Source organism: Rattus norvegicus, chromosome 20 (assembly GCF_036323735.1).
Source record: "Rattus norvegicus strain BN/NHsdMcwi chromosome 20, GRCr8, whole genome shotgun sequence".
NCBI lineage: Eukaryota > Metazoa > Chordata > Mammalia > Rodentia > Muridae > Rattus > Rattus norvegicus.
This window is the reverse complement of record NC_086038.1, coordinates 9459402-9487284: the sequence shown is the minus strand read 5'-3', so window position 1 is coordinate 9487284 and position 27883 is coordinate 9459402. Positions and strand designations below refer to the sequence as shown.

General features: G+C 51.2%; 1 protein-coding gene and 1 long non-coding RNA gene across 7 annotated transcripts in view; both read right to left on the bottom strand.

The window, feature by feature from the left end:
- Pde9a (phosphodiesterase 9A) overlaps positions 1-16149 on the bottom strand; it is a 93151-nt gene extending 77002 nt beyond the window's left edge. For 3 of the 5 annotated variants that reach the window (XM_008772793.4, XM_008772794.4, XM_008772795.4), the window contains exon 1: positions 15994-16148. In XM_008772793.4, coding sequence (XP_008771015.1) covers positions 15994-16062 — 69 coding nt within the window. In that variant the 5' untranslated portion in view covers positions 16063-16148. 5 annotated transcript variants of the gene reach the window in all.
- A 3316-nt stretch (positions 16150-19465) lies between these two features.
- On the bottom strand, positions 19466-26338 carry LOC120098916 (uncharacterized). 2 transcript variants are annotated; one of them, XR_005497685.2, is made up of 3 exons: positions 23766-26338; positions 20215-22739; positions 19466-20039 (listed from the first exon to the last, which is right to left on the bottom strand). It is a non-coding gene; the product is annotated as an uncharacterized LOC120098916 (long non-coding RNA). The 2 variants fall into 2 exon arrangements; XR_010060770.1 differs by having other exon boundaries at positions 19466-22739.
- Between the last annotated feature and the right edge of the window lie 1545 nt (positions 26339-27883).

Here is a 27883-nt window from a genome sequence, read left to right as displayed (position 1 = left end):
CCGTGAGGACTTACCTGTGCAGGAGAGAGCTTTATATATCAACGACATGGTGGAGTGGCAACTGTGACTACAGGATGGCCCATCTAAACCCAGGAACCTTAGCACTTCAAAGACCATTTCGTAAGAAACAGACACCCAGGACATGTGGCCTCAGCATGCCAGCCAGGATTTCTGGGAGTTTCCATCAGTGTGGGACAAGAGGAGGCCAGCTCCAGAATCCTGTCAACGAGGCTGTACTTGCCCTAAGTGGCCCACTGACCTCTACTGACAAGTCGCTGTGTCCTAGTGTGTCAGAAGGGCGGCAGATACTGGTAGACAGAAGGGCTTAGTAAGAACCATGACTGAGAATCGGCGGTGTTCCAACGGTGGCCAGTGAGCAATCAGTCTGAGCTCTCTCCAGGAGGGTTGAGGTCTCCCCTAGTTCAGTAAGCAGGCTCTAGATGGGGAAGTCCTTCCCACAGGCCTAGATGAGCTCCTCTGAGTAACCAGCCCATAGACATATACACAGGGTATAGGTCCTGCCAGCCTCCAAGGCCCAACTGCCAGTGAGGACCACTAAGGTATATTTTGTGTCCCTTGGTTGTTTTTTTTAAAAGTTTTACTACACACACACACACACACACACACACACACACACACACACACACACACTGTAGCTATCTTCAGACACACCGGAAGAGAGCATTGGGTCCCATTACATGGTTGTAAGCCACCATGTGGTTGCTGGGATTTGAACTCAGGACCTCTGGAAGAGCAGTCAGTGCTCTTAACCGCTGAACCATCTCCCCAGCCCTGTGTCCCTTGGCTTTATGGTGTATAACAATAACTCTATCAACATTGCCACCACCATTATCATCAAGGGCTACTGGGGCAGAGACAATTCTCAAAACAGAGACAGGGCAAGGGGGCCTCAGGAGCCAGCCACACAGATATAGACAAAGGATGGAGTAGGTGCTGGTTCTGATGCAAACTTGAGTTGTAGGTCTCGGAGCCCGGGATGCAGGATCGCTGGTACTGCCTGAAACTGGTTCAGTTGCTCTCCATGGGGAAGAAGGGGGTCTCCCAGTTCTGTGCCATGCTGTCCCACCCAGGATGGAGACACAGTTCAGGTCTGCCTGACTCTCAACTGCTGGTATTTAATGAGAGTGAGTATTGATTTCGCTCCTTCCTTCCTCCGAGGAGAACAAACCAATTCGTGGTCCTTTTACTTTGTCTATCACAGACTGATTCATTCTCTAAAGCTTTTGCCAGCTATTAAGCCTTTACATAAGCCTCTGTGGGACTGTCAGGCTTTGCCCATCCCCAAAGCTGCCAGAGCCTCTCAGGCTGGTTGCTGGGTGAGTGAAATCCAGCTGGGCCACTTTCCAGGACAGCAGACTCCAGCACAGGGGCATTGCCTTGACAGTTTTGGAGGGACTAAAAGGTGTGAGTGCATGTGTGTGTGTTTGTGTGTGTGTGTGTGTGTGTGTGTGTATGTGTGTGTGTTCTATACTGCCTTTACAGTGCCTGCGAAACAAGTATTTAACATGAAAATATTTAATATCGAGACCAGTACCAAAACTGCATATTCTATCCCCAAATAAAAACATGTTTACCAAAGAAAACATTGCAAGCTATCTATATATTTTCTCTCCATCCATCTGCCCCCCACTTATCTGTTTTAACACCTATCTCTCCATAACCCATTTATCCATTATCCATCTGCCCATTCATGCATCCTCTATCCATCCATCTAGCCATCTATCCTAAGACCTACGTCTCTGGCCATCATCCATCTTACCTGTCTTTCCATCCATCCACTCATCCATTGATCCAACTCCCCATCATCCATGCATCCAACTCCCCATCATCCATGCATCCAACTCCCTCATCATTCATGCATCCAACTCCCCATCATCCATGCATCCAACTCCCCATCATCCATGCATCCAACTTCCCATCAGCCATGCATGCAACCCCTCCATCATCCATGCATCCAACCCCTCCATCATCCATGCATCCAACTCCCCATCATCCATTCATCCAACTCCCCCATCATCCATGCATCTAACTCCCCATCATCCATGCATCCAACTCCCCATCATCCATGCATCCAACTCCCCATCATCCATGCATCCAACTCCCCATCATCCATGCATCCAACTCCCTCATCATTCATGCATCCAACTCCCCATCATCCATTCATCCAACTTCCCATCATCCATGCATCCAACTCCCCATCATCCATGCATCCAACTCCCTCATCATTCATGCATCCAACTCCCCATCATCCATTCATCCAACTCCCCATCATCCATGCATCCAACTTCCCATCAGCCATGCATGCAACCCCTCCATCATCCATGCATCCAACCCCTCCATCATCCATGCATCCAACTCCCCATCATCCATTCATCCAACTCCCCCATCATCCATGCATCTAACTCCCCATCATCCATGCATCCAACTCCCCATCATCCATGCATCCAACTCCCCATCATCCATGCATCCAACTCCCCATCATCCATGCATCCAACTCCCTCATCATTCATGCATCCAACTCCCCATCATCCATGCATCCAACTTCCCATCATCCATGCATCCAACTCCCCATCATCCATGCATCCAACTCCCTCATCATTCATGCATCCAACTCCCCATCATCCATTCATCCAACTCCCCATCATCCATGCATCCAACTTCCCATCAGCCATGCATGCAACCCCTCCATCATCCATGCATCCAACCCCTCCATCATCCATGCATCCAACTCCCCATCATCCATTCATCCAACTCCCCCATCATCCATGCATCTAACTCCCCATCATCCATGCATCCAACTCCCCATCATCCATGCATCCAACCCCTCCATCATCCATGCATCCAACTCCCCATCATCCATTCATCCAACTCCCCATCATCCATGCATCCAACTCCCCATCATCCATGCATCCAACTCCCCATCATCCATGCATCCAACTCCCCATCATCCATGCATCCAACTCCCTCATCATTCATGCATCCAACTCCCCATCATCCATGCATCCAACTCCCCATCATCCATGCATCCAACTCCCCATCATCCATGCATCCAACTCCCCATCATCCATGCATCCAACTCCCCCATCATCCAAGCATCCAATTCCCCATCATCCATGCATCCAACTCCCCATCATCCATGCATCCAACTCCCCATCATCCATGCATCCAACTCCCCATCATCCATTCATCCAACTCCCCATCATCCATGCATCCAACTCCCCATCATCCATTCATCCAACTCCTTATCATCCATGCATCCAACTCCCCATCATCCATGCATCCAACTCCCCCATCATCCAAGCATCCAATTCCCCATCATCCATGCATCCAACTCCCCATCATCCATTCATCCAACTCCCCATCATCCATGCATCCAACTCCCCATCATCCATTCATCCAACTCCTTATCATCCATGCATCCAACTCCCCATCATCCATGCATCCAACTCCCCATCATCCATGCATCCAACTCCCTCATCATTCATGCATCCAACTCCCCATCATCCATTCATCCAACTCCCCATCATCCATGCATCCAACTCCCCATCATCCATGCATCTAACTCCCCATCATCCATGCATCCAACTCCCCATCATCCATGCATCCAACTCCCCATCATCCATGCATCCAACTCCCCATCATCCATGCATCCAACTCCCCCATCATCCATGTATCCAACTCCCCATCATCCATGCATCCAACTCCCATCATCCATTCTATCACCCACCCACTATCTATATTAACACCTACATCTCCATCCACACCCATCTTATCTATATCTTCATCCACCCTCTTAGCCATTGTCCATCACTCATCCATCTGGTCTACCATCCATCCATCCATCCATCCATCCATCCACCCACCAACGAGCCTAACATTACTTATCTATTCATCCATCCATCAGCCACCTTACATCTATCCAACGACCCATCCATCTGTCCACCCATCCATCCACCTACCCATCGCCCACCCATATTTGAATTTCACCCCCCAATTATTAATTCCACATGTAAATTTCAGCACTCCAGTCTATCTGCACTGTCTCTTGCTTCGGAGTGCTTGGCAATGACGTCATATCCAAGATGGTTATGGCTAACCAGCAGGCAATCACGCTGTTTTGTTTGCTAAAATCAAGACTGTATTAGGCCTCATTTCCCTTTCTAATGCAGGAGATGTTGTTTTTCTGGTCGTTGCGTTTGAAAAAGAGTATGAAACAATAACAGAAATTTCCATTTATTACTGTGCTCCAGACCTATTACTGAAATTATGTCAGCTCCCCACCCCCAGCCCCAAGAGGTTCCAGCACTTGCCCTCTGGCCCCACCACTGCTCAGCCTGACTTCCAAGCTCACAGCTGACATTACTTTTCGTGTGCTTCATGGTATATCTCTAAATGTAAGACAAACATGACATGATAGGTGCACAAAAGAAAACCACTGGCAATCCCCCTGGTCAGGTCCTGGTGTAGAAATTGAGGTCTCCTGGACAGGGGTGGTGGCAGTGGTCCCCTCTTTTCACCATTTACTGAAACGCGTGATACTTCTGCTCCCTAAATCACTCATCTGGAGTGGATACTCTTATTTTGCAGACTGTAAGGCTCAGAGAGTTAAGTCACTTTCCCAAAGCCACACGACAAGGGCAAGGGAAAGAAACGAAGTGCAATGTACAGACAGAGTGATGTCCTACAGGAAGTGGGATTCAGTAACCCGTGCGGCGGCAGCTGTGAGCTGATGTAGCCCACAGCGTGTGGAGCGCATGAAGGGGAGCAGCCAAGTCCAGAACTGCCTATGAGAAGCTGATGTTCTGTGTATACAAAGAGCAGCCCCCAGGTATCCTGCCTTCCCCACTCCACCCCCAACCCCCTGTCCCTAGAGAGGTCATGACATGAGAGATCCAGCTAGGCCACGGTGTGAGCCAATTTTCCCTTCCTGGAACAAAGAGCTGGGACAGTCAGCTTACTAAGGGGATGTATGGTTTGGCTTGTGGTTTAGTGGTTCTAGTCTGCAGTTGGCCAGCAGTAAGGCAGCAGGCTTGCAGGGCAGTGAGACGCATCATTGTTCGTCTTATAGAGATGACATGAAATGAGGGAAGAGGGGGGTGCCAGTTCCAACATCTCTGAGAGCGCACACCTCCAATGCCCTAAATACCCCCATTAGACTCCATCCCCTGATGATCCCTCCACCTCCCAATGTTGTCCCAGGCTGGGGTCCAAGCCTCCAGCCCATGGGCCTTTGAGGACTCCTGATCAAACCACATCCATCCAATTGATGGGAGACATCGTTCTGAGGTAGTGTACCAAGACTTCCCTACCCCCAGGGTGGGAACAACACCCACTCCGTCTGCTTCCGACTTCCTCCCTGAGCCCAAGATGTTAGGGCTGGGGGAATACATCACCCTAGAAAGACCCGATTATGCTGCAAAAGGAGTCCAGGATCAGAGTTCCTGGTCCCATGCCAGATCTGACCCTGAGCTTGGGACTATGGGTATGTGTTCTTTCACAGAGCATGTACTACGCATGCGACTCTCAATCCTCCAGGAAGACGCGGATGTCGGGAACATCCGGCAATGCTAACAGGCAAATGTTACACCTATCTCTCTGATGGGCTACAACCCCCGAAACTCTCACCAGTAGAAGAAGCTGGTGTCTATGGGAATCCCACTTCGGGAAGCAGGGACAAGGCCACCCTGACCCTCTGAAACTCCTCCAGCTCCCCAGGTTGCCTGGTTGTCAGCAGACTCCAGGACCTGCATCCCTGACTGCCCTGCCGGTCTCAGGATCCTCTGCTTGGATTTGTCTGTCACGTGTCTTGATACACGTGTCTCTCCCGTCAAAGCTCTGGTCACTCTGCTTTTTTTTTTTTTTTCTCTTTTTTAACACTTTTAATGTCTGAAGGCAATGTCATCACTATAAATAATGAATCACAGGAACTGGAAAGAGAGAACATGAGATCAAAAGACTAAGAAACGTGCTGTGCAGAGCTCAGGGCAGGCAAAGGACGGGTTTGTGGGGGACATTGCTGAGGCTTTCCTAATAGCAATCTGGTGGCTTTCTCTCACCAGGTTTGCCCCTAGAATCCTGGCTTCAAGACAGCACCCGAGAATGGAGTGATAAAAAGATGATGAGAGCCCTTGAAGGGATGTTGGGACTCCAGCCTCTTGGCCTGTTCTTTGATTCCTGCCCTCCATGAGGAGAGCAGCTCTACCTTACCACGCAATGCCCACCATGATGCCCTACCTCACCATGGGCCAAGGTGATGGTGCTCAGTAGTCATGATGGAAACCTCTAGAAACTTTCCTCCTTAGAAACCAAAATAGAAGGCTGGGGATGGCAGGCAGCCTTGCACCCTGCCATGACTAATACCATGGGAACGGTAAGGAGAGAGCTTCCACCAGAGCCCCAGTGGGAGGCGCTGTTTACTCAATGAGCCCAGGAACAGAGGCAGACAGTCTTCGTGATCCCCTTGGGAAGCAGGAGGATCCATGGAGCTGGTGCCATTGAGGCTCTGAAGAGGGCTCGGGTGTGGCTCATATGGGACACCTACTGGAAGCAAAGGGTCTAAGACCTCAAACAGAAACTCCCATAATTAGAGCTTCCGTGACATGTCTGAAAAACAGGCAGAGATTCCCTTCTAGTGAGTTAGTGATGGCTTCGTGGCCCAGGTACCTCACATGGGCTATGCCCATATAGCCCAGTGTTAGTATACATTGCTTTCAGTATAATTTAATAATCTCCCTCAAAGTACTATGTTCTGCCCACCCATCCAGCTAAGGACTGTCCACACTGGTCCTTCCTTTCCCATTCTGCCTGTCAGGAACTTCACCATCTCTCCCTCTTGATACCAATGGATAGCCCCCCCATCCTCTACAGATTTGGTATCTGAGTAGTTAGGCCCAATAGACAGGTAGGCATCTGGGGGTAGAGGGGTGGGGTCTTCTGAGAACCTCTTTGGCTGCAAAACCTTCTAGGTATTTGCATTTTCCTTATTTGGCCTTTCCTGAGCCAAGAGGGGCGGAGAGACAAGTGTATGTAGGGAAAAGTCCTGAGTGGGAAGGCATCTGTCTCAGTATGGGGAGAAACAGGCATGGGCAGCTTTTGCCACAAGGTTACAGAGAAGCCACCACAGATGTGGGCCTTGGGTCACCATAATAACCGTGGTGACCTGTGTCCACTCCTTTCCTTTTGTCACTTAGAACTCCAGAAGCCAGGAGGCGGAAAGAGGCTCGTTTCTACTTCTCCAGAGAGACTCTGGGGGCTGGACTGTGTCTCCCTCAAACCCCTGCACTGCCTGCACTTTAGACTGAGTACCAGAGACGAGGGCTTCACGGGGTGATGGAGTCACCACTGTCACGGTGAGAATGTTGGAGAGATCCGACACTACTCATAACCTTCCAGGAGGCAAGCAGGGCACAGACACAGCACCTACAGAAGGATGTCCAGCTGCTGCCTGGAAGTCAAGGGAAGAGGCCTTGGGAGGAACCAGCCTTGAGACACTATGACCTTGGACCTTGGACCTTCAACCTTCAATTGGATTTGATTTCTATGCTGAAGCCCCCTATGTGCTAAGGCAAGCCCTCTTTCTCCTCTAAGCTGGTCATAGTACTATGTCCTTACAGCCCAGAAGTGACAGATCTACCTGTCACTTCTCCTCCCTTAACTACTTCATCCGCCCTAGCAATGGTGACACAGACATCATCACCTCCCACACTGGCTTTGAGGGGCTCAGCCTAGGCACAGAACATTTCCTGTAGGCTGTGGTTGCTCGAATAAGATGTCATCCACCATCTAGGGTGCTTAATTACTTGATCCCCAGTTGGTGGAGCTGATGGAGGAAGTATGTCAATGGGGTGGCTTTTAGAGTTTATGGTCCTGCACTGCTACCACTAGCTTCAGGCTTGCAGTTCCAGGTGTGAACTAGCTCCAGGTGTGAACTAGCTCCAGGTGCGAACAAGCTCCAGGTGTGAACAAAACTCCAGGTGTGAACAAAGCTCCAAGTGTGAACAAAGCTCCAGGTGTGAACTAGTTCCAGGTGTGAACTGCATCTAGCTCCTGCCACCATGCCTGCTGCTCACCCAGCCACACTCCTCCTCCACAACAGACTCTCAGATCTCTGTATGCCAAATAAGCTCTTCTTTCTATAAGTTGCCCTGGGCCTGGTATTTTGTCACAGCAATGGAAACATCATCAGTACAGACTCCCAGAGGCAATGTGGTCATTGGCTATCTCCACAGCCAGACTCTGAGCTGTGGCTTTCGGTTAGCAGCCATGGCACCCTTGGCTCTCACAGGGAGTCTCAGATGTTTTCAAGCACACACGGTCACTGCTTTTCCAGCCTTTAATCACAGCTTAAGCTTTTTTTTTTTTTCTTTTTCTTTTTTTCAGAGCTGGGGACCGAACCCAGACAGCTTAAGCTTTAATTCAGCCCCGCAGGACCTGAGTGACGTTGTTATGTGAGCCATGGGCCAGGGTTGTGTCCTGAAACCAAGCCTTCTTATCCATGGGCTCCAAAATCAATCAATCAATCAATCAATCAATCATTAATCAATCAATCATTAATCAATCAATCAATCAATCAGCCAGTTGCAACTGGCTACCTGACTATAAACAGGCCCATGTGGCTACATTTGGACACTTGTTGTGGTGACTTCTAGATGCTCAGCTCAAACCACTTTGGAGGAGCAGTCTGCCCACACGCCAGAGCCCTGGGCTAAACAGACTCTCCAACTTCCACCACTCCAGAGGTGGGCTCTATTTTACCAAAAACCCATGGAACAGTCCCAGGAGGCTGTTAAGTGAGGGGCTAGAACTTGACAGGATCAAGGGGCCAGGAGGCAATGTGGTAGAGTGGAAATCTTTCTCCCACACAGCGCCTTTCACTGTCAGGTTGGCTTTGCCTGCAGACCATCACTCCACCCCTGGGCATTACAACACATACACACACACACACACACACACACACACACACACACACAAATGAACCTGAAGCCCACAGCTAGGGGGTAGGTCAGTGTGTCCTGTTCTACCTGTGCCTTTGGTGGGGCTGCCTTCCCTTCTGGCCTCCTCAGTGCCATCCAGTCATGGAGACTGGATGTAAGGAGAGGGTGCCAGGGCTCAGACATGGTACAGAGTCCATGTTTCATAGAGACCAAACTGTCTTTCTGCTAGAGAAAGTGCTAGAAGACCAAAGGGCTGGCTACAGGGCACAGCGAGTTCAGTGAGGGCTGCTGAACCCTGCATTTAACAATGTTACAATGTTACATACAGTTTATCACTATAAGAAAAAAAAATAGAGAGCAGGTCTAAAGGGTGAAGGTTAAAAGCTACAGGGAGGGGCTGGGGATTTAGCTCAGTGGTAGAGCGCTTACCTAGGAAGCGCAAGGCCCTGGGTTCAGTCCCCAGCTCCGAAAAAAAAGAACCAAAAAAAAAAAAAAAAAAAAAAGCTACAGGGAATTTCTGTCTGGGACAGATGTTCCCAGTGTGTGACCGGAGAAGGGGCATAGAGGTGCGCAGGGTGAGACGGGGAGTGCGCACGCAACTGCACACTCCCTGTGCTTGCAGCCTGAGCACCTGCTGTCTGTGCTCAGGATATGCCGATGCACACTCTGTGGGCTGTCAGAGGTCACGGTCACTTCTCAGACCCTAGGGGTCGGTTCCGTCACAGAGCACACTTTCTGTGGGTAGAACTGCTGCAGCTGGACTCCTGGGAAGTTGAAGCCCTGTGCTCAGGGCAGCGACCCTGCAGGGAGGTGTTTCTCTGGTGACTCGGTCAGTCTTCCCTATCAGTCCTCTGTCCTTATCCCCGTTCACCCCCCTGCCCCCGTTCTCAGGGGTGCAGCTTGCTGGGTTACCGGCACCCTGATGACTGGATGGGAGGGGGCTTTCTTGTGCAGTGAGGAGCTATGGGCACACCGGCCACTCGGTCAGTCAGTCATCTGAGCAGAGTCCAGCTGGGATGCCCCGAGGTGCTCCCGCTGCTGGCACCGAGACCTGTTTCAGCCTCATCTTCGGTTTGTGTGTCCACTAGCATGTCCTTCCTTTGCTCTTGAGAGGGGACAAGTGACCAGAGCTGTGTTTTATACATTTCTGAGGCCAGATGGGCCCTCATTCACAATGCACTCTGGTGAGGTTTCTGACCCCTTTGACTCTGGGCACGAATTGGTCCCAACAGATGTGGCTTCTATATAAGTCAGAACTGGAAGTGTCTGGAGCCTAGGGTCCTGGTCCTGTCTTTCTGTCTGCGGCTACTTTTGGTCAGAATAATGAGAGACAAGGTGGTACCTGCCACAGCTTCCTCTGGGACCTTGAACTTGTCATATCTCTGGGTGGGAAAGGTATCGAGAAGCAGGTCACTTAGGTCTGAGGAGCAGCTGGACATCACCTAGTTTCCCGGGTCTCCGTCTGCCCCGTGAGTCACCAGCCTCTGCATAGTCCCTTTTCGGGAATGTCACCATCTTCCCACTTCTCCAGAGAAGAAAATGACTTTCACATCTGTCCTGGTTAGGTTACTGGGGGTGGGGAGCCGGGGGATGAGTTGAGACAGGGTTTCTCTGTGTCCTGGAACTCACTCTGTAGACCAGGCTGACCTCAAACTCAGAGATCTGCCTGCCCCTGCCTCCTGAGTGCTGGGATCAAAGGCGTGTGCCACCCCTGCATGTGATACCACCACCCAGATTTGTCCTAGTTAGCTTTTACCGTCAACCCAATACAACCAAGGGTCACCTGAGAGGAGAGAGCCTCAAGGGCCATCTCTATGGGGAATTGCTTTGATTTTTGATTTGATGTAGGAACTTCCGGCCCACCATGAGCAGTGCCACCCTGGGCAGATAGGTCTGGGTCATCTAAGAAAGCAAGCTGAGTTGGGTGTGGTAGGGTACACCTTCAATCCCAGCACTCAGAAGGCAGACCATATGCCAGGGCAGGCTAGCCAGTAAACTGCATTTCTCTGTCGTTTTTCTGCCTCACTTCCTGCTGAGACTTCCCTCAGAGATGGTCTGTGACCGGAAGCATAAGCCAAATGAATCCTTTCCTCTCCAAGTTGCTTCTGGTCATGGCCCTTATCAGGTCCACAGAAACCAAAGTAGGACACCACCTCCCAGTCGGCAAGAACAGAATCAAACGCTACAGGGACCAGGGGACCCTGTTCTGTAATCATCAAGAGCAGAGCGATCTCTTTGGGCCACAGGGCAACCAACCCGTGTTTCCAGAAGGCTGCAGGTTATCAGCAGTCACCTCTGACAGTGTCGAGCTAGACTGGAGCATGTAGCATCCCCTCCAGGCCAAAGGCCATTCGGAATGTTTGGCTTAAAAGGAACCTCAGATCAAAGCTGGGTATAGGCGGGGCCAGGGCCTGGTCTCTGATTTCCCATTGACCTTCCAAGGTCTTCCTAAGATATTTGTCCCATCAGGTAAGTTGAGGTGATCTTGCTTATCAGCTCTGACCCTGGTAGAGACCCTGGGGCTATCTCAGGTCAGAGGTCAGGATAGACACAGAGCTGGGCATCCATGTGGCCCTCTGCTCCCTCTCTAACTTCACACTGGACCCCGAAAGATGAGGACGCCCCTCTTCTTCTGACTCACCACTGCTCTCAAGGCGCTGCACCCGTTATCCGGTTAGAGAGCCTAAGTTATAAACACAGCTTAGGGAGATGCACGGGTTGTTCTGCAACTGCTAAGGGTGAGCCAAGGGGAGTCTCTGAATCCGATGAGAGAGTCTCTCCAATGAGAGAGAGGACAGCGGGAGCCAGAACCCACAGGACTGACCCAGATCTTCCGGCTGTAAGCAGCACGTGGATATGAGTAAGAGAAGATGGCTCGGCGGTTAAGAGCACTGACTGCTCCTCCAGGGGTCCTGAGTTCAAATCCCAGCACCCACATGGTGGCTCACAACCATCTGTAATGGGATCTGATGCCCTCTTCTGGTGTGCATGAGGAGATCAGATAGTGGAAAGTTAGCCACTGTGTGTCTGGATGGGCAGGCCCACCTGCTCCGAAGTGAAAGGACAAGACAGAATATCCTAGGGGAGGGACACTGTAGGTGGCCTGATGCTCCCCATAGGAGCAAGCTGAAATAGGTACATTCTTCGAACAGCAGAAGGTGGACCCACTGAAGAGATGGAGCTAGGAAAGAAGGCTGAGTTCCCGAGGGCCCTACAGTTGGAAAAGGCCTAGGCAGGGTAGAAGATGCCGGAGAAACAGAGAGCAGGGAGCCACAATCCCAGTGAGCGACCCAGCAGGGTATACACGCAGAGCATGCAGGGCAGAGGACTTTCAGGGCAGAGGGGCTGCACCAAAGAGGAAACCTTCACTGTGGAGACAGCAGGTCAGAGCCTGTCAGTTCCATAAAAGCGCGATAGAACCAGGCCGGGTGGAGCCCAGGAAGTGTGGTGCCAAGCCCCAAGCAGGCATTGGCACCTTGAGCTCTGGGCTTAAGCAGGACAAAGGCCAGGCAGCCACATCCCCAGGGGCAGACCATTTCCAACAGGGATACTGACCAGTTTCCTGATGCCCCGGTGCCCTGCCTGTGGCTTTTTTTCCCATTTCAAACAGAAACAGCTCAGCAAAACTCAAGTGGCTGTTTCCATAGTAAGACCAGGGGTTCCAGCTGCAGAGATAGCCTGGAACAAAGCCACAGGCAGCTTAGAGTGGCTGAGGGGAGGGCGCTTACCAGACCAGGGCCAGGCTCCAACAAAGGCTTCTAAGCTTCCCCCTTGCCCAACCCAAGGCTGGGTTGGCCTGAGGCTCCCAAAGGCCTCTTAGGCTTTCCCCATAACCCAGGCCTGGCTAAGCTACCAGGCAGGGGCTCTTTGGCTCCCTGCTGGGAAGTGCCTTCTGCTTGTCATCCCTAAGTGGGTAAGCTCAGTGTTCTCATTCTCATCCCCTGCAGATAAGATAAAGGGCCAAGTACTGAGGTCTGCAAAGATAGAGGGGGCCTCGTTTCTAGAGCAGATCCGGCTCCCAACTCCCTGTTTCTTTAACTTGAGGACCTCTTGGTCCCCATCTGTGCATCCTGGCAAGTGGAGGAACCAGTGGGACAGGACTGTAGAGACTTGGTTAGACAGGTCACACTGCTCCTTGGCCATTTGGAAGATTTTAACACAGTACGTCCTAAAGGCTTCCTGATCTGTGTGATGGGAGGCTACCCCCCCCCCCCACTTCACAGAGGATGGACAGCAATCCACGAGGCCCCACCAATGATGAGAGGGGCCCCGCCATGTCCTTCTGTAAAATGTTAGCCAGCCTACCATCTGTGAGCTTGCTATCCCCAGACCAGAGGGACAGCAATGGCTCGCACAGGCTAATGCAGGACCCTGAGTCTCTATCATGCTGGACCCCAGCCTCCAACATCCGACTTCAGGGAGTGCATGACTCACTGGCTACCTGATCCGCCTCATCTGTCTAAGCTGTACAGCAGTACGCCCACTTGTATCCTTACTTCATAGCTGAGAAAACAGACGCGGCAACCAACCAAAGCAGAGATGGGAGGTGGAGGTCCCAAGACCCTGGGGAAGCATGGTGTCCACCCACCTAAGGGCCTTACAGATTTTACATGAAATGCCTCAGAGATAGAATTCCTCGCCTCCCCCAATTCTTGCTGCCATCCCCATTAAAGAATGCTGGGTGCCGTGTGCACCTGGAATTGTCTACACACACACACACACACACACACACACACACACACACACACACACAAACAGCACCAAATGGCAGCCAAACTGCTACATTGGTTCCTTTAAGTCCCACCCTGGTAAGACCAAGAGGGCCTGGAGTCTTCTCCCCGAACTTTGCTGGACAGATAAACACTTGAAAAAGTCAGCGTTAGCAATATGGTCGCTTCCTAATCTGCCTGGAGCTGGGATGGCCAGGAGTTGGCAGGAACCACGGGCAAGCTCCTCATCAAGATGATGATGGCTGTGTGACAGAAGGCAACATACAGTCTTATCTCATCCCAAGCCTTTTCTTGGGGAAGCAATAGTAGCTTGCTCCTTGACCTCCCATGGAGAAGAGATGGAGTGGGTAAGTGTAAGCCAGGAACAGTTGCATGCTGGGAACTTTCAGATGAGCCCAGTGCCTAGGAAGAGGAAATACTTTGCACTGATGTCCAAGGTCCCAGCAGTGTGGATGGGTGCAGGGCTGCAGGGCGTGGAGCCTGAGAAGCTGACACAGACACCGGGAAACCCAAAGACCTGGTTCTCATCGGGGTAATGGTTCACCTCAGCACCCAGTGCTAAAGACAGAGTGCCCAGGATCAGTGATGGACGGACCACAGTGACAGGGTGGGGGCCCGCTTGCTCCGCCAGTCTCTGCTCCTTGGGCTGAGTGCAAAGATGTTTATGGAGAGGCAGAGACAGCAAGAATGATGCCTCTCGTGTTCTGCGATGTTCCAGGCACTGTTTATATCTCCCATTTGCTCTCATTACAGTCTATAAAGCAGATAAGACCATCCCTTCCCAGAGGATGGCAGCCAGAGGAGCCCAGAGCAGCAGAGCCAACACTTGCATCAGGTCTGCCTCTACCCAGCGCTGTGACTTTCTAGCCTAGTGCAGGTGCCTGTCCCCACTCCCTCACCGCCCCCCCCCCAGGTTTGGCTTCTAGGTGACCTTTCCAGAGGCTACCCAAGTCCAGGTAGGTCCACTGGGAAAACCCAGCTTACACAGGGACAAACCAGTCCGATCAGGCCCTCCTAAACCTGCCTTCCACTTTCCACTCATTGCTCAGCAGATCTTTGAGGACCTTTGGGGAGATTTTAGGAAGGACCTCCTACCACTGCTGGCCAGGTGACAGCCCATCTTTCCTTTTTAAAGAGATGAATGAAGGGCCAGCAATATGGGTTAGTGGCAAAGCATCTGCCTCGTATGTGTGAAGCCCACCCCTTGCACCGACATTAAAATAAATAAATAAATAAGCAGATCATTAATAAATTCTCATTTAGCAGGGTGTGGGGAAATGTATGTGTACAGATGTGGGCTTTGTATACACATCGTGTACACATACATGAACACATCCGTGTGCATGTTTGTGCGCTCAAATGGACTGAAGCAGGAAGAGACAAGAGGAGAGCCCTTCCCTCCTCCTCCTCCTCCGGGAGGAAGAAGAGGGTTGTTACATCTCCATAGCATAGCTATGAGATCCCTCCAGATCCATACTCCAGATCCCTCTAGGAGTCAGGCATCTGGATCTGGTCCCGCACCTGCCCTTCCTGCTTAAGTAAGAAGCTGACCAGTGATGCTTGAAGGTGCCTCCCGCCATCCCAAGTCATCGAGCCTATCCGAAGGGACCACCTTGGAGGAGGGATGGGACTTCCCATTTTCCCAGGGACAGGTTGAGAGTGGAAGGTTGGTCTTTCCTACTGGTGAAGCAAGCCAACCATCCAGTTAAGAGAGCGCACACCTGAGACAGAAGGCCCATACCCAGCAGGCAGCCCTCTTTGGCTTCCTTTGCTGGCTTCACAGCAAGCTGCCCGGCTTCCCTGAGATGTCCAGCTGCGGTCCGGGTGGAATTTCCTCATAACGCTTTAACATTGGCACTTTAGGAAGAGCTAATGTGACAACCCCCCCACCCCCTTCCAGGCCAGCTTGCCTATTGTCCTTTTGTCGATATCAACAGAAGTCAAGGGCACTCCGTGTCCAGAGCTGGGTCTTTAGAAGGGGAGGGGCCACGAACAAAAAGGGTCTGTGGCGAACCGCACTCCTACGTGGCTCAAGTTGGTTGGGAGGGCAGTGTACAGTGGAGCCAAAAGCGAGTCCCTTCAGTCCCCGCGAGGACACAGGGTGCAGAGGCAGGATCCCCCAAGTCTGTCACTGTCCACCTGAGACCTGCCCTGCGGGTCTGCACCTCAGGCTGCCGTGCCTCCCCGGGACCCTGCGCTCACCGCGGGCCGCCAAGATCTGCTTGGTCCGTGGGCTCCGAGCCCGCGGTGGGGACACCTGCGCCTATTAGGGCGCACGGAGGCCGCGGAGGGAGGGGAGGTCGGGGTACCTTCTGGATGCGTCCATCGATGTCCAGGTAGATGGCCTTGGGCCGGTAGCTTGAGGAGCCGGCCCCCATTGCGCCCGCAGCGGCTCTTGGACTTTTTCACCTTACTTTCTCGCCGCGGCCGCGGCGCCGGGAGGGCGGGGGCGGGGGGAGGGGCGGGGGAGGGGCGGGGGCGGCCAGCCAACCAGAGCTGGCGGCTCGCGGCCTCCACACGCCCCTCCTCCCACGGCGCTGGACCGCCCCGCCCTTCCATCCCCTCGTCTCCCCTCCCCTCCCTCCTTCAACCCCTTCTCTTCTCCATCTAGCTCCTTTCTCTCCAGGGCTCCTCCCAAACGCCTCTCCCCCTCCTCACTCACTCCTTTCCTCCGCACCCTTTCTCCTCCTCCTCCTCCCTCTCATTTCTGCCCCCTCCCTCCCAGCCTTTCCCCCTTTATTCCTGTCTCCCAGACTCTCCTCTTTCTCCCTCCCACCTCCTCCTGCTTTCTCTGCCCACCTTCCTCTATCCCGCGTTCTCGCCCCTCTCTTCCTTCCCCTCTCCCGCGTTCTCGCCCCTCTTCCTTCCCCTACTCAGCCTCCCACTCTGCCATCTTTTCTTTCCCCATCTCCCCTCCTTTCTCCCTCTACCTCACCTCAATCCCGTCCTTCATCACCTAGGGTCTCTCTCTCTCTCTCTCTCTCTCTCTCTCTCTCTCTCTCTCTCTCTCTCTCTCGTCTCTTCTCTCTCCCCCACCTCCTTCCTCCCCTCACTCCTCCGCCCTCTCTTTCATTCCAGTCCCTTCCCTTCCCTCCTCACTCCTCCCTTGCCCTCCCTTCCCCATCTTCTCCTTTGATCCCTGTCCCCTTGACAGCCTGTTTCTAAGTGTCCCCTTCATAATGCCCAATGTGCTCCTTTAGCTCCCTATATACACCCGTCCATACAATAGCAGTCTCTGGGCTGAGGGCTGTGACCGTGCTGGGTAATCAGCTCCCCTCTCCCCTCCCCCATCGCCCTCCCCCCCCCCCCCCGCAGTAAAGGCCACCCTCACTTAATTTGAATCGGAAGCGGGGAAAGTTCCTTCCCCCGAGCAGCCCCGTGCATTCCTGGAAGGGCTGGGAAGGTTGTTTCCCTTCACCTGAAGTTGACCGGGCAGGCTCGTCCCTGCCCTTTAAGCTGAGGGAAGGTTGCCCAGCAGAGTATCTGTTAGATGCAGCACTTCCCTTACCGCCGCCCCCACAACACTCACATAGACTTTGGCTATTTTCCATGGGGGGTTGGGGGGCTCATGGTTAAGTCCGAGGGGAGAGAATTTCAGGTCTCCTTAGCCTCCGGTCACAAATAACTCTCTGGGACTTTCCTTGTGGGAACAGCTGGAGGAGGGGCCGTGAGCTTGTTGCTCTTGGAAGCTGCCGTCAAACCGCTGGAGAAGGCGCCCTATTGTTTGTCTAGAGTGGATTTCCAGCCACACGGTCCATCTGCTGCCTGGCTTGTGCTCGCTGAGAATGCCTGGGGCGCCTTATCCTATTGGCCTGAGAGGAACCAGCCTAATCAAACAGCCTGGTTGCTGGCCTTTCTGCTCTCTACCTGGTGGGCTGTCACTGGCCTTGCTGTTGGAGTCCAGACCAGGGAGAAAGCCAGGGGCTTCCAAAAGCAGCATGCGTTTAGGCACAGATACACTTACTCTCCTCTGCTGTTAGCCCTGAGGATGGAGGAGGCTCAGGATGGCTGCTACGCACACCTTGGTGACCGGTCATGAGGTAAAGGATGTAGCCACCTTCCACCTACAGGCTGTCTAAGCCCTCATATCACTTTGATGGTTCTAATCCACCTGGGCTGTCTGGGGGCCCCACCCATCCTTCTAGTACAATTAAGGAGCCCTAGACAAAGCTGAGAATTACTGGAGTAAAGGGGGCAGCGGTATGCAGGGTTTAAGGTGGCATCTGAGATTTCTGGGTGGTTACAGCTAGCTGGCTGACTCGGGGATTGTGACCTGGTGTCCTCAGAAAATCAAGCAGGTGTTTGTGGTCCAAAGAACCAACGCTATTGGAATGGAGGGCAGCCTGTTGTTAGAGCCACCTTGCGCTCCTGTATGCGCGGCCAATGGCTTTCTTCTCCAAACCTTGCTGTCATCTGGCCTAGTCCCCTGGAACTGGTTCCTTCAAGACCAGATATTTGTCCCCAGTACAGCTGATCGGCATCTTGGAGGGTGTGGCTCTGCTGTGTGTCTCATACTGTGGGCGTTGGGCACTGGGCAAGCTGGCTCTTCCAAAGCCTAGGTAGCTCTGTAGTCAGGCTAACACTCATACTTAATTTTATTGTGCGTTGTACAGCTTCCCTCTCAGGAGACCTCTGAACAGACACTTAGTCACCGAGGCAGCAAATGCTTGCCCTGCGCCCCCCCAACTGTGGCTTGCCCTTGGCCAATGACTTTTTTTAAAAAATATTTTATTTATTTATTATATATGAGTACACTGTAGCTGTCTTCAGACACACCAGAAGAGGGCATCAGATCTCATGACAGACGGTTGTGAGCCACCATGTGGTTGCTGGGATTTGAACTCAGGACCTCAGGAAGAGCAGTCAGTGCTCTAACCACTGAGCCATCTCTGCAGCCCCCGGCCGATGACTTCTGTATTCAGAACTGTCTCAGGTACTTGGGTTCAGGGTAGGGTGGTGAGCAAAATTACCAAAATCCTGGGGTGGGAAGAGCTGGCATCTTAGAGGTTAAGACTTGATGAATAAATAAAGACACGGGGTGTCGAGTAATATCTCAAGCCAAGGAGAAGAGGGGAAAAAATGTGGTGCTATGGAAGCTGGACTTAACAGGCTACTTGGTTAGCTGGTTCCCTGATAAGATGAAGAACCTCCCAGCCAACAGTGGCCTCACCCTAAGAACTTGCTCAGGAGGCCAGCAGGGTTAGGATGGAGGCACAGCGGGGGCAGGCAGCTGGGGTGGGGTGGGGGTGCTGCCGGGGTGGGAATGGGGCTGCAGGGTAGACAGATTTAAATGGCAGCTCCTGGGTTTCACACGGGTGACTCCAGGTTGCTGTGTATCTTTCTGATGCCACCTCACGGGAGTTCATGCAGAGGAGAGATATGCCTGACTAATGGTTTACCGGTTCTACTGAGTGGCTAGCGGAGGCTAGCCAGGGGCGGCACAGAGTGGGAGGACAGCCAGGAAGTGATGATACTTTCCCAAAGCATGATGGTCATTTGGACAGTGGTAAGAGAGTAGGGTTCTACAGAGAAACAGGGCCAATAGACTATATATATATATATAGTCTTCTATTGGCCCTGTTTATATATATATATATATATATATATAATATATTTGAGATATATGTGTACATAGATAGGATTTCTGTTGCTGTGAAGAGATACCATGTCCAAGACAACTCCCCCCCCCCCCCCCGGAGCTGGGGACCGAACCCAGGGCCTTGGGCTTGCTAGGCAAGCGCTCTACCACTGAGCTAAATCCCCAACCCCCCAAGACAACTCTTATAAAGGACAACATTTAATTGGGGCTGGCTTACAGTTTCAGAGGGTCAGTCCATTACCACCATGGTAGAAGCCTGGCAGCATTCGGGTAGACATGGTGCTGGAGAAGGAGCCAAGAGTTCTACATATTAATCCTCAGGCAGCAAACGGGGACTAAGTCACAATGGCCAGACTCACGCATCTATAACCTCAAAGCTCACCCACAGTATCACACTTCCTCCAACGAGGCCACGCCTCCTCAAAGTGCCACTTCCTATGGGCCAAGCATCCACACACATGAGTCTATGTGGGCCATGGGTGTTCAAACCACCACATAATCCATACACCTCAGCACAGATGTGCCTGATAAACCTATCATTAATTGGAAGTATTTTAAATCAAACATGCCTGTCATTTTCCTACCGTACACATCGTGGCATTGACACTTTCCCCTTAGGATCCCGGAGCATTTCGGTTACAATTTGTGCCTTGCTTTGAGGGGAATAGCAGAGACTGAGACAGATTCATACAACCTGTCATTAGCACAGGGAAAGAGCTGCAGGGAGGTTTCTCTCGAATGCATGGGACTTGGGCGCTGTAATAAAGGAAAATGTTAAGTTGAACTACCATCTAAGTTCAGGGCCATTGCTTCCTACAACGGGTGCTGGCTCAAGTGATTAGCAGCAGCCTGGAGACCCAGGAGAGCCAGTGCTGGTGCCAGTCTCTAGTTTAAATCTGAAGCTTGAGGGCCCAGAGAACTGCTCACGTACATCCCGAGTACGAGGGCCAGGCGGACACCAATGCCGAATGTAAGCAGGCAGGAAGAACGGAATCCTCTCTCCGCGTCCCGCTGCTCTATTAAGTCACATGGTGGGTCAGATGAATCCCACCAGCATACAGGTGGACAGCCATCAGATTCAACCGCACCCAGAAACTCCTGCAAGACATCTAGGATAAGGCGCCGTGCCCCATCAGACTGACTCATTCAATTGACCCTCCTGGGGTGGGGAATGATCAGTGTCCCTGTCTAATATCTCCATGACAACCGCCTTCATGGGCGGCCATTACTTCTTTCTGCCAGCCTTCTCTCAGGCCTAGGATTGAGTAAGGGCTGGCCTCTCTGCGACTTCCACAGCAGCCCCGAGGCTCCAAGTGTCCCGACTTGCATGCAACCCAGAGAGTGCCTCCGAATCAAAACCGGAAGAAACCTTCTGCCCCTGCCAAGTGGCCTGGGGGATCCTGGGTCGGGTGAAGGACCCAGAACCTGCCCCTCTATCTCTTCGGTTGACCTTGGAGCTCTTGGGATGTTGTTAACCGTCTTAGTTAGGGTCACTGTTGCTAGGAGGAAACATCATGACCAAAAGCAGTGTGGGGAGGAAAGGGCTTATTTTGTTTACAGTTCCTTATCTCAGTCCATCATCAAAGGAAGTCAGGAACAGGGCAGGAATCCGGAGGCAGGAGCCTATGAATGGACCACGGAGCAATCCCGCTTACTAGCTTGCTCTTCATGGCTTGCTCAGCCTGCTTCCTTATAGCACCCACGACCACAAACCCACGGGCAGTGTGCCTTACCACCGGCTTGGCCCTCTCCCATCAACCACTAATTAAGAAAATGCCTCAGAGGCCTGCCTACGGCCTCAATTGAGGAGGCATCTTCTCTGTTGAGGTTCCCTCCTCTCTAGCTTGTACCAAGTTAAAGTAAAAACCATCCGGGTATTGCCTCAACTCAGTCAAAAATGGTGCTACCTAGAGGGACCTTCTCAGGTGTGTGGGATCCCGCTTGTCTCTCTTCTGCAAGGGAAGGGGAGTCTGGGAGCCAGGGTAGGGCTAGCCTCCTTTCCAATCCCCTGCAGAAACTGTAGTTAAGTCTGGTACCTTCTGATGTCTTTTTTAGTGTAGCTCGCTCTGTCATTGTCAAAAAAAAAAAAAAAAAAAAAAAAACAACAACAACAAAAAAAAAACGACCCATTAGACTTCAGATAGTAGCTGAAGGGGGAGGAGCCAAGACAGGGGCCCCTGAGGAGGATTAGCTGGCCTCTGGTTTCCTTGCCCACGCCAGCTCCCTGTGTTCAGCAGGAGACAAAGCCACAGTGAGGCAGGACAGCAGGCTTCACCGTGACAGCACCCTTCCTGGAAGGAGGGAGACTGGGAAGGAAAGTTTGAACATTTGGGGAGAGCCTACAGGGTTTCCCACCCAAATTTACCCAGAGCCAATGGCCCGCTTGTCCCTGGTTGGTCTGAACATCGTGACAGCAGGCTGCGATGATGTCTTCTTGTCTGTCCATCCTGAAGTCTAGCCAGAGTTTCTCATGACTACTCTGAAAAAGAGTCTAGCCGCTTCCGGGTCTACATCTTTGAACAAGGGGCTGCAGAGGAGTGCATGCCAATTTCCCAAGCAAAAGTATGTATTCAGCTCATGTGTGTTAGAGATGTGCCCCTAACACATAGGGGCCTACGAGCACACACGGGACACGCTGGCTGAGGTTAGGATGTGTTCACATGTAGATGCCTCTTTCAGCGGGATCTGCTGGGTTGGCACAGAAGCATGGATTTGAACACAGGACCTAAATGACACAAAACTCCAGAGGCAGGTGAGGTGGCTCAGTCAGTAACGTGCTCACCTTGCAAGCAAGAGGACTTGAGTCCGATCCTAAGTGTCGATAAATATTAAAAATTTTTAAAAAGCCTGCTGTGTTAGCGAGGAACCGTAATTCTGGACCTGGGGAAGCAGAGATTTAAAAAAAAAAAAAAAGAAGGTGGACTGTGCCCAAAGAATGATACTCAAGATTGCCATTTATCCTTTCCTATATACCTGCTCACCGATCCACGTGCACACAGCAGGCTGTGCTCTTTGACCTGGTCTGCCCTAAACAGTACTGTTCTGTGGAAAGACCGGTGTAAACCTTGGGCTTCATTTACACACTCGGTGACTATTCTTTATGGCCTCTGTCACTGCAAGTCGTGGCCAGCCATAAACATTTCAGACAAGACAAAGTCCTTCCCAGGAAAGAAGGTCGATGGCCCTGTCTGGGTTACTCAATGTGGGTCCCCAATACCTTGGGCTCTTGTCTATGCGGCTAGCCGGCTGCTGCAGAGGACTTGGATTCCCTCGCTATGGTGATGTGCTGGGGTGATTGTGCAAGCCAGGTGCTACTTGGGTTGGCTTCCTTTCTCCTCCCCCCATCCTTCTCCATCCTCATTCTGGGGTTGCCCAAGATGACCTCAAACTCTCAGTTGTCCCCTGTCAGATGAGATCACAGGTCTACACCACCACGCCTGACTCATGTTGCTATTCCTAAAAAAAATAAAATATCGGTCTGAAAATGAGATTTGTAGGCCAGGAGGCGGTGGTACATGCTTTCAATCCCAGCATTAGAGGGGCAGAAGCAGAGGCAGGGGACTCTCTGAGTTCAAGGCCAGCCTGGTCTACAGAGGGAGATCCAGGGCAGCCTAGGCTACACATACACACACAAAGAGAGAGAGAGAGAGCGAGACAGAGAGAGAGAGAGAGACAGAGAGACAGAGAGACAGAGACAGACACACATACACACAGAGACAGAGACAGAGACAGAGAGACACAGAGAGAGAGACAGAGAGAGAGAGAAACAGACTTATAGGTGAATGTGTACACTTTGTGTGTGTGCAAGAGCATATGTCAGTGTGTATGTGGTATGTGTAAGTGTTCATGGGTATTCATGTATATGAAAGCTATGAGTGAGTATGGGGACCAGAGATCCACATCACGCCTTCCTTAGCTTCCCTCTACCTTATTGTTTAAGACATGTCTCATACTGAGCCTGGAGCTCCATCGTTGAGCTGGGCTGACAGGCCAGGGAGCTGCGGGGATCCTCCCAGTAGAATTACAGGTAGCCAGCTCCATGCCCAGCTTTCACACGGGTCCCGGGTTTTGAACTCAGGTCTTCATGTTTGTGAGAAGGCGCTTTACTAACTGTACTTTACCCCTACCCCTGCTTTGTACACTTCTGTGTGTTGGATGAGGAAGACACACTTAACGGTTATTATTATTATTTTGTGCTGACTAACCCCATAAACACGAGTAAATTTGTCATCCTCCTATGAGCATAAAATATCAAGTGCCTTTGACACACTTTCAGCAAAATTAAAAGCGCTCGGTGTCCCTTTTGTACCCTGCGGTAGCCTGGGGGGGAGGAGGGGGACAGAGACTTTCAGTTCTCTGTCCACACGTGCAGAGACTCCAGTCTCGTGCCTCTCTGGTCTACTCATTGTTTTCTAAGTGAATTTATACACCCCACTGTTTATGCTGCCTTAAGGTCCTGTGTGTTGTTGGTTTTTTACTCACTCCTTCTACAGAGAGGAAATGGCAGCCTTTGGAGCGGTAGGCTGTTTACGAATACTTCTTCGTCCGCATCATCGTCCATGGGTATCATCGTCCGTTAACTTTACGATCTATTCGTCACGTGACGGCGCATGTTTAAGTCACCAGAGCCGATACCGCTCTTCCTGAGAGCTGCTTTGGATTTCTCATCGGCTTTAAAAGGCGGTGTGCCCTTTAAAGTAGAAAATCGAAAAGGAAAAAGGAGAGATGACCCACATTTTCAGTGGACTTGGCTAATGGGATCTGGCAGCCCCGCTGGAGCAATGTCAAAGATGTTAATTATGCTGAGTGCTTGGGACAGGCAGGGAAGCCTGTGGAACACAGCAGGTTACACCAGGCCAGCTACTGGGACCCAGCCCAGTTGGGTGTGAGACCCTTGTCTAGGGAACTCCGCTAAGCCTTTTAAGACCCAGCAGAGGTGAACTGACTTGCGGTGAAAAGAGAAAATGTTTGAGTCTGGAGAGAGAATTTCCTTGGGAAAAAAAAAGAGAGAGAGAAAGAGAGAGACCATTTCAGAATCGTTTACAGCAGTGAGACATTTTTCGCCACAAAGTCAAGCAAAAAGCAGCCACAAAGCACCTTGAAGTGGCTGATGGGAGAGAGCGCGGATCCAGGTTGATGCAGAGAAGCCTAGTGCCCCCTGGGGGTTGAAATGAGTATTACATTCTCTCAAGGCTTTGGGAGCCTGGATGCTTGTGGGCCGTCTCAGCCAGACACTTGGTTTGGGTGTTCTGTGAGGGGAGCACCAGGTCAGGGACTCCTTCTTCTAGCCCTTCACTTCCCTTGCTCACAGGTCCTCCATGCAACGCATCTGCAGGGGTCGGTCTTTTGTTGTGGTTTGCCCTGCAGTCCTGTGTCTTCCCAGGGTGACTTTAGACATAGTTTTATTTAGACATAGTTTTATTTTAGCAGAATGTCCTTTTTTCCTGTTGCTTCATTTACTATCAGCTGTACGGATAACACATTGACCGAGCAGGATATATTTAGGAGTGTCTATCTGTCTGTCTGTCTCTGTCTCTCTGTCTCTCTGTCTCTCTGTCTCTCTGTCTCTCTGTCTCTCTCTCTCTCTCTCTCTCTCTCTCTGTGTGTGTAACAAAGAGGCCACGAATTTGAGAGAGAGCAAGGGGGTGCCACGGGAGGCATTGGTGAAAGGAAAGGAAACATTGGAAACGATGAAATTATAATTTCAAATAATTTTTAAAAATACATTTAAAAAAAAGTATCCCCTATATAGCCAGATCTTTCCAGATCTCTAAAGTGGGTAAAAAAAAAAAAGCATCCTTCCTAGGTACTCGGGTTCCTGTCCCTCCTCAAGTGTCATTTGTCAGTGGGAATGACAAGTGGTCCAGAGTGCTGAGTGATGGAGAAGAGAAGAGGACGAAGATCCCTCTGTCCAGGGCCTGGGACCAAACCATGGGCTGCAGGTGGGTGAGACTGGCAGCTCACCTGGAGAGACCCCAGGGCCTTTAGCAGCAGGTAACCCTGACTTTCTCTGGAGTAGGCGTCATGGCAGTTAACTGACATCCTGTGCGAGCCTCCTGCTGGTCCTGAGAAGTGCTGCCTTGGATGCTCCATCCTTAGCATCCTCAGCATCCTACTTCTGAAGATGATTCTGTGCAGAACCCAAGGATGTGTCAGGGCCAACTCGGGATCCAGAGGAAGCCCCAGGCTGGTCCTGATGCTATTCCAATGGTCCTGTGTCAGCCATTCCATTGGGACCAGTAGACTGGGATCCTCATTCTCTCTGCACGTTGGACCAGTGCTGCTCCAACTTAACCGCACATCTTCAAGAGGAAGGCATGCCTCGTCGGTCCACCAGAGTGTTGAAATACCGTCAGTCTTAGTTTTAGAGGCTACAGGTTGTAGCTTGGAGCAGGGGTCACTATAGGGCCCACACAGCGAGTTCTCTGAGCAGACAGAATCTCTGTGGTTTATCCCTACTGTGTGCTGTCATAAAGCTGTGACCAGAGCCATGGATCCTGGCTGCAACCTGAGGATCCCCTACTGCCTCCCTCCCCCAGGCCCCCACCCCACTGCTGCCCCCCAATCCCCCTCCACCCGATGCTTCCCTTTCCCCCTCCCCCACCCTGCTGCTGCCCCCCAATGCCCCACTCCGTTCTTGTCTCCCTCCTCCTGATGCCTCCCTCTCCCCCCCCCCCCCGCTGCCTCTCCTCCCCACCCTTCCCCCACTCCCTTGCTGCCCTTCCACCCAGATACTTACAGACCTCTCATTTGAGGCCCTAACTTCCTTTTGTCCATGTGAAGGGAACTCTGAATTTTGTTACAAAGTAATAGATCTGACTTGAAGAAAGCAATGGATCTTAGGCCCTGCAAGGCTTGGGCCTTCCCTTATCTGGATCACAGCACTGTGTTTGATGTGGGCAGAGCAGGCCAGACTCTCTCTCCACCAGAAAGAGAAGCAGGGCCAGGCAGGCAGACCCAGGGCTGGCTGGCTGTCAAGCCACCTTCTCTACTAGTAATGTCCCTTTCTGTGATTCCAGAGACCCCTGGTAAGCCACAATTCAAAAATAAATGGAGATTTTAAGAAACATACAAACTCATGACATTTAGAATAACTTTTAATATGATATATTGCTATAATTTATTCTGTTTTCTTCTTGTTGGTGTGATTTTCTTCCTGGTCCTAATTAATCTCTGTTGTAGGTGAGCATGTATAGGGGGGGAAAAAAACCCAACCTGGTAAATTTAAAGTTTGGTACTATTTTGTGTCCCCTGGCATGTGAGTCTTGAACAAGATCCTCCAGGGCTAAGGGCACGTTCACTAACCCATGTTTATATCTACAGCGTGACGTTCATTCATCTAAGTTTATATGTGACGGGCACTGCCTCTAACTACTGCATACAAAGAACTCTGTCACTAAATATAACAGACAGAGGAGGACTATTGGGTTTGTTTGTATTGGCCAGTGTGACCTAATAAGATTTCATTGGAGAAACCCGATTTTCCTGTTGCCAGTGGTATTCATTGCAGACAGTTTCTTGCTTATGGGTGGGACCCCCCCCATGTCTACTTCCCCTTCTGAGACTCGAGACTCCATCTGGCTTGAACCTGTGCAGGTCTTGTGCCAGAGACTCTGAGTTCATACACCCATCAGTTCTGTTGTATCTGGAAGACACAGTTTCCTTGGAGTCCTCCATTCCCTCTGGATGTCTGCCTCCTCTTCTGCCTAGATCCCTGAGCGGGGAGGGTAGGGGTTGGATGCAGACATCCCAGTTAGGACTAAGTGCTACAAAGTATCTCACTCTTTCCACATTGTCTCTATGTCAACACTCACATACTGCGGGATGAAGCTTCTCTGACGTGGGTTGAGCAGGGTGCCCGTCTCTGGGTATAGCAATATGTCATTAGGGGTCCTTTTATTCCTAAGTCCCTTTAGCAGAATAAAAATACTATTAGGTTTTCTCTACTGCCCCTGACCAATTTAGTGTCAGGTCCACGGCCACTTTGACAGTGTTAGATCTGGATTCCATCCCATGGATTGGGTCTTAAGTCCAGCAGGTAAATCACTATTGTTTCTGGGTTTGTCGTTGGGTGATATTGATGATAATAACCTTTTTCCTCCAGTAGCATGCAGAGTATGTCCCTTCTGGGACCGTGAACACTAGTCAGCAGGAGTGAAACATCTAGTTCAGCTTGATTTCTCCATATCTGATGACGTATGTTGTAAACGCCTTCACCAATAGGGACTTACATTGGGTTGTTGCGAGCAGTCAATAGCCTTGCCAGAAAATAGTCTGTGATGTTTGATGGTGTGTGAGCATTCCTTGGGATCCTTGGGTCAACGACTGTCAAGATGTAACCCATCCCTGGCACTAGAGATCTTACTTGGTGGTATAAAGATGCCTTGTTGGGGTGTTGTCTCCCCTATTCTTTGGGGACCCAATTTTGATTCTTTTCATATATGTATATATTTTAGGAAGCTTCTACAATAGGTTTCCATATAATTTTTTAAAAAAGATTAATATATTTATTTTATGTATGTGAGTACACTGTCACTCTCTTCAGACACACCAGAAGAGGGCATCAGATCCCATTACAGATGGTTGTAAGCCACCATGTG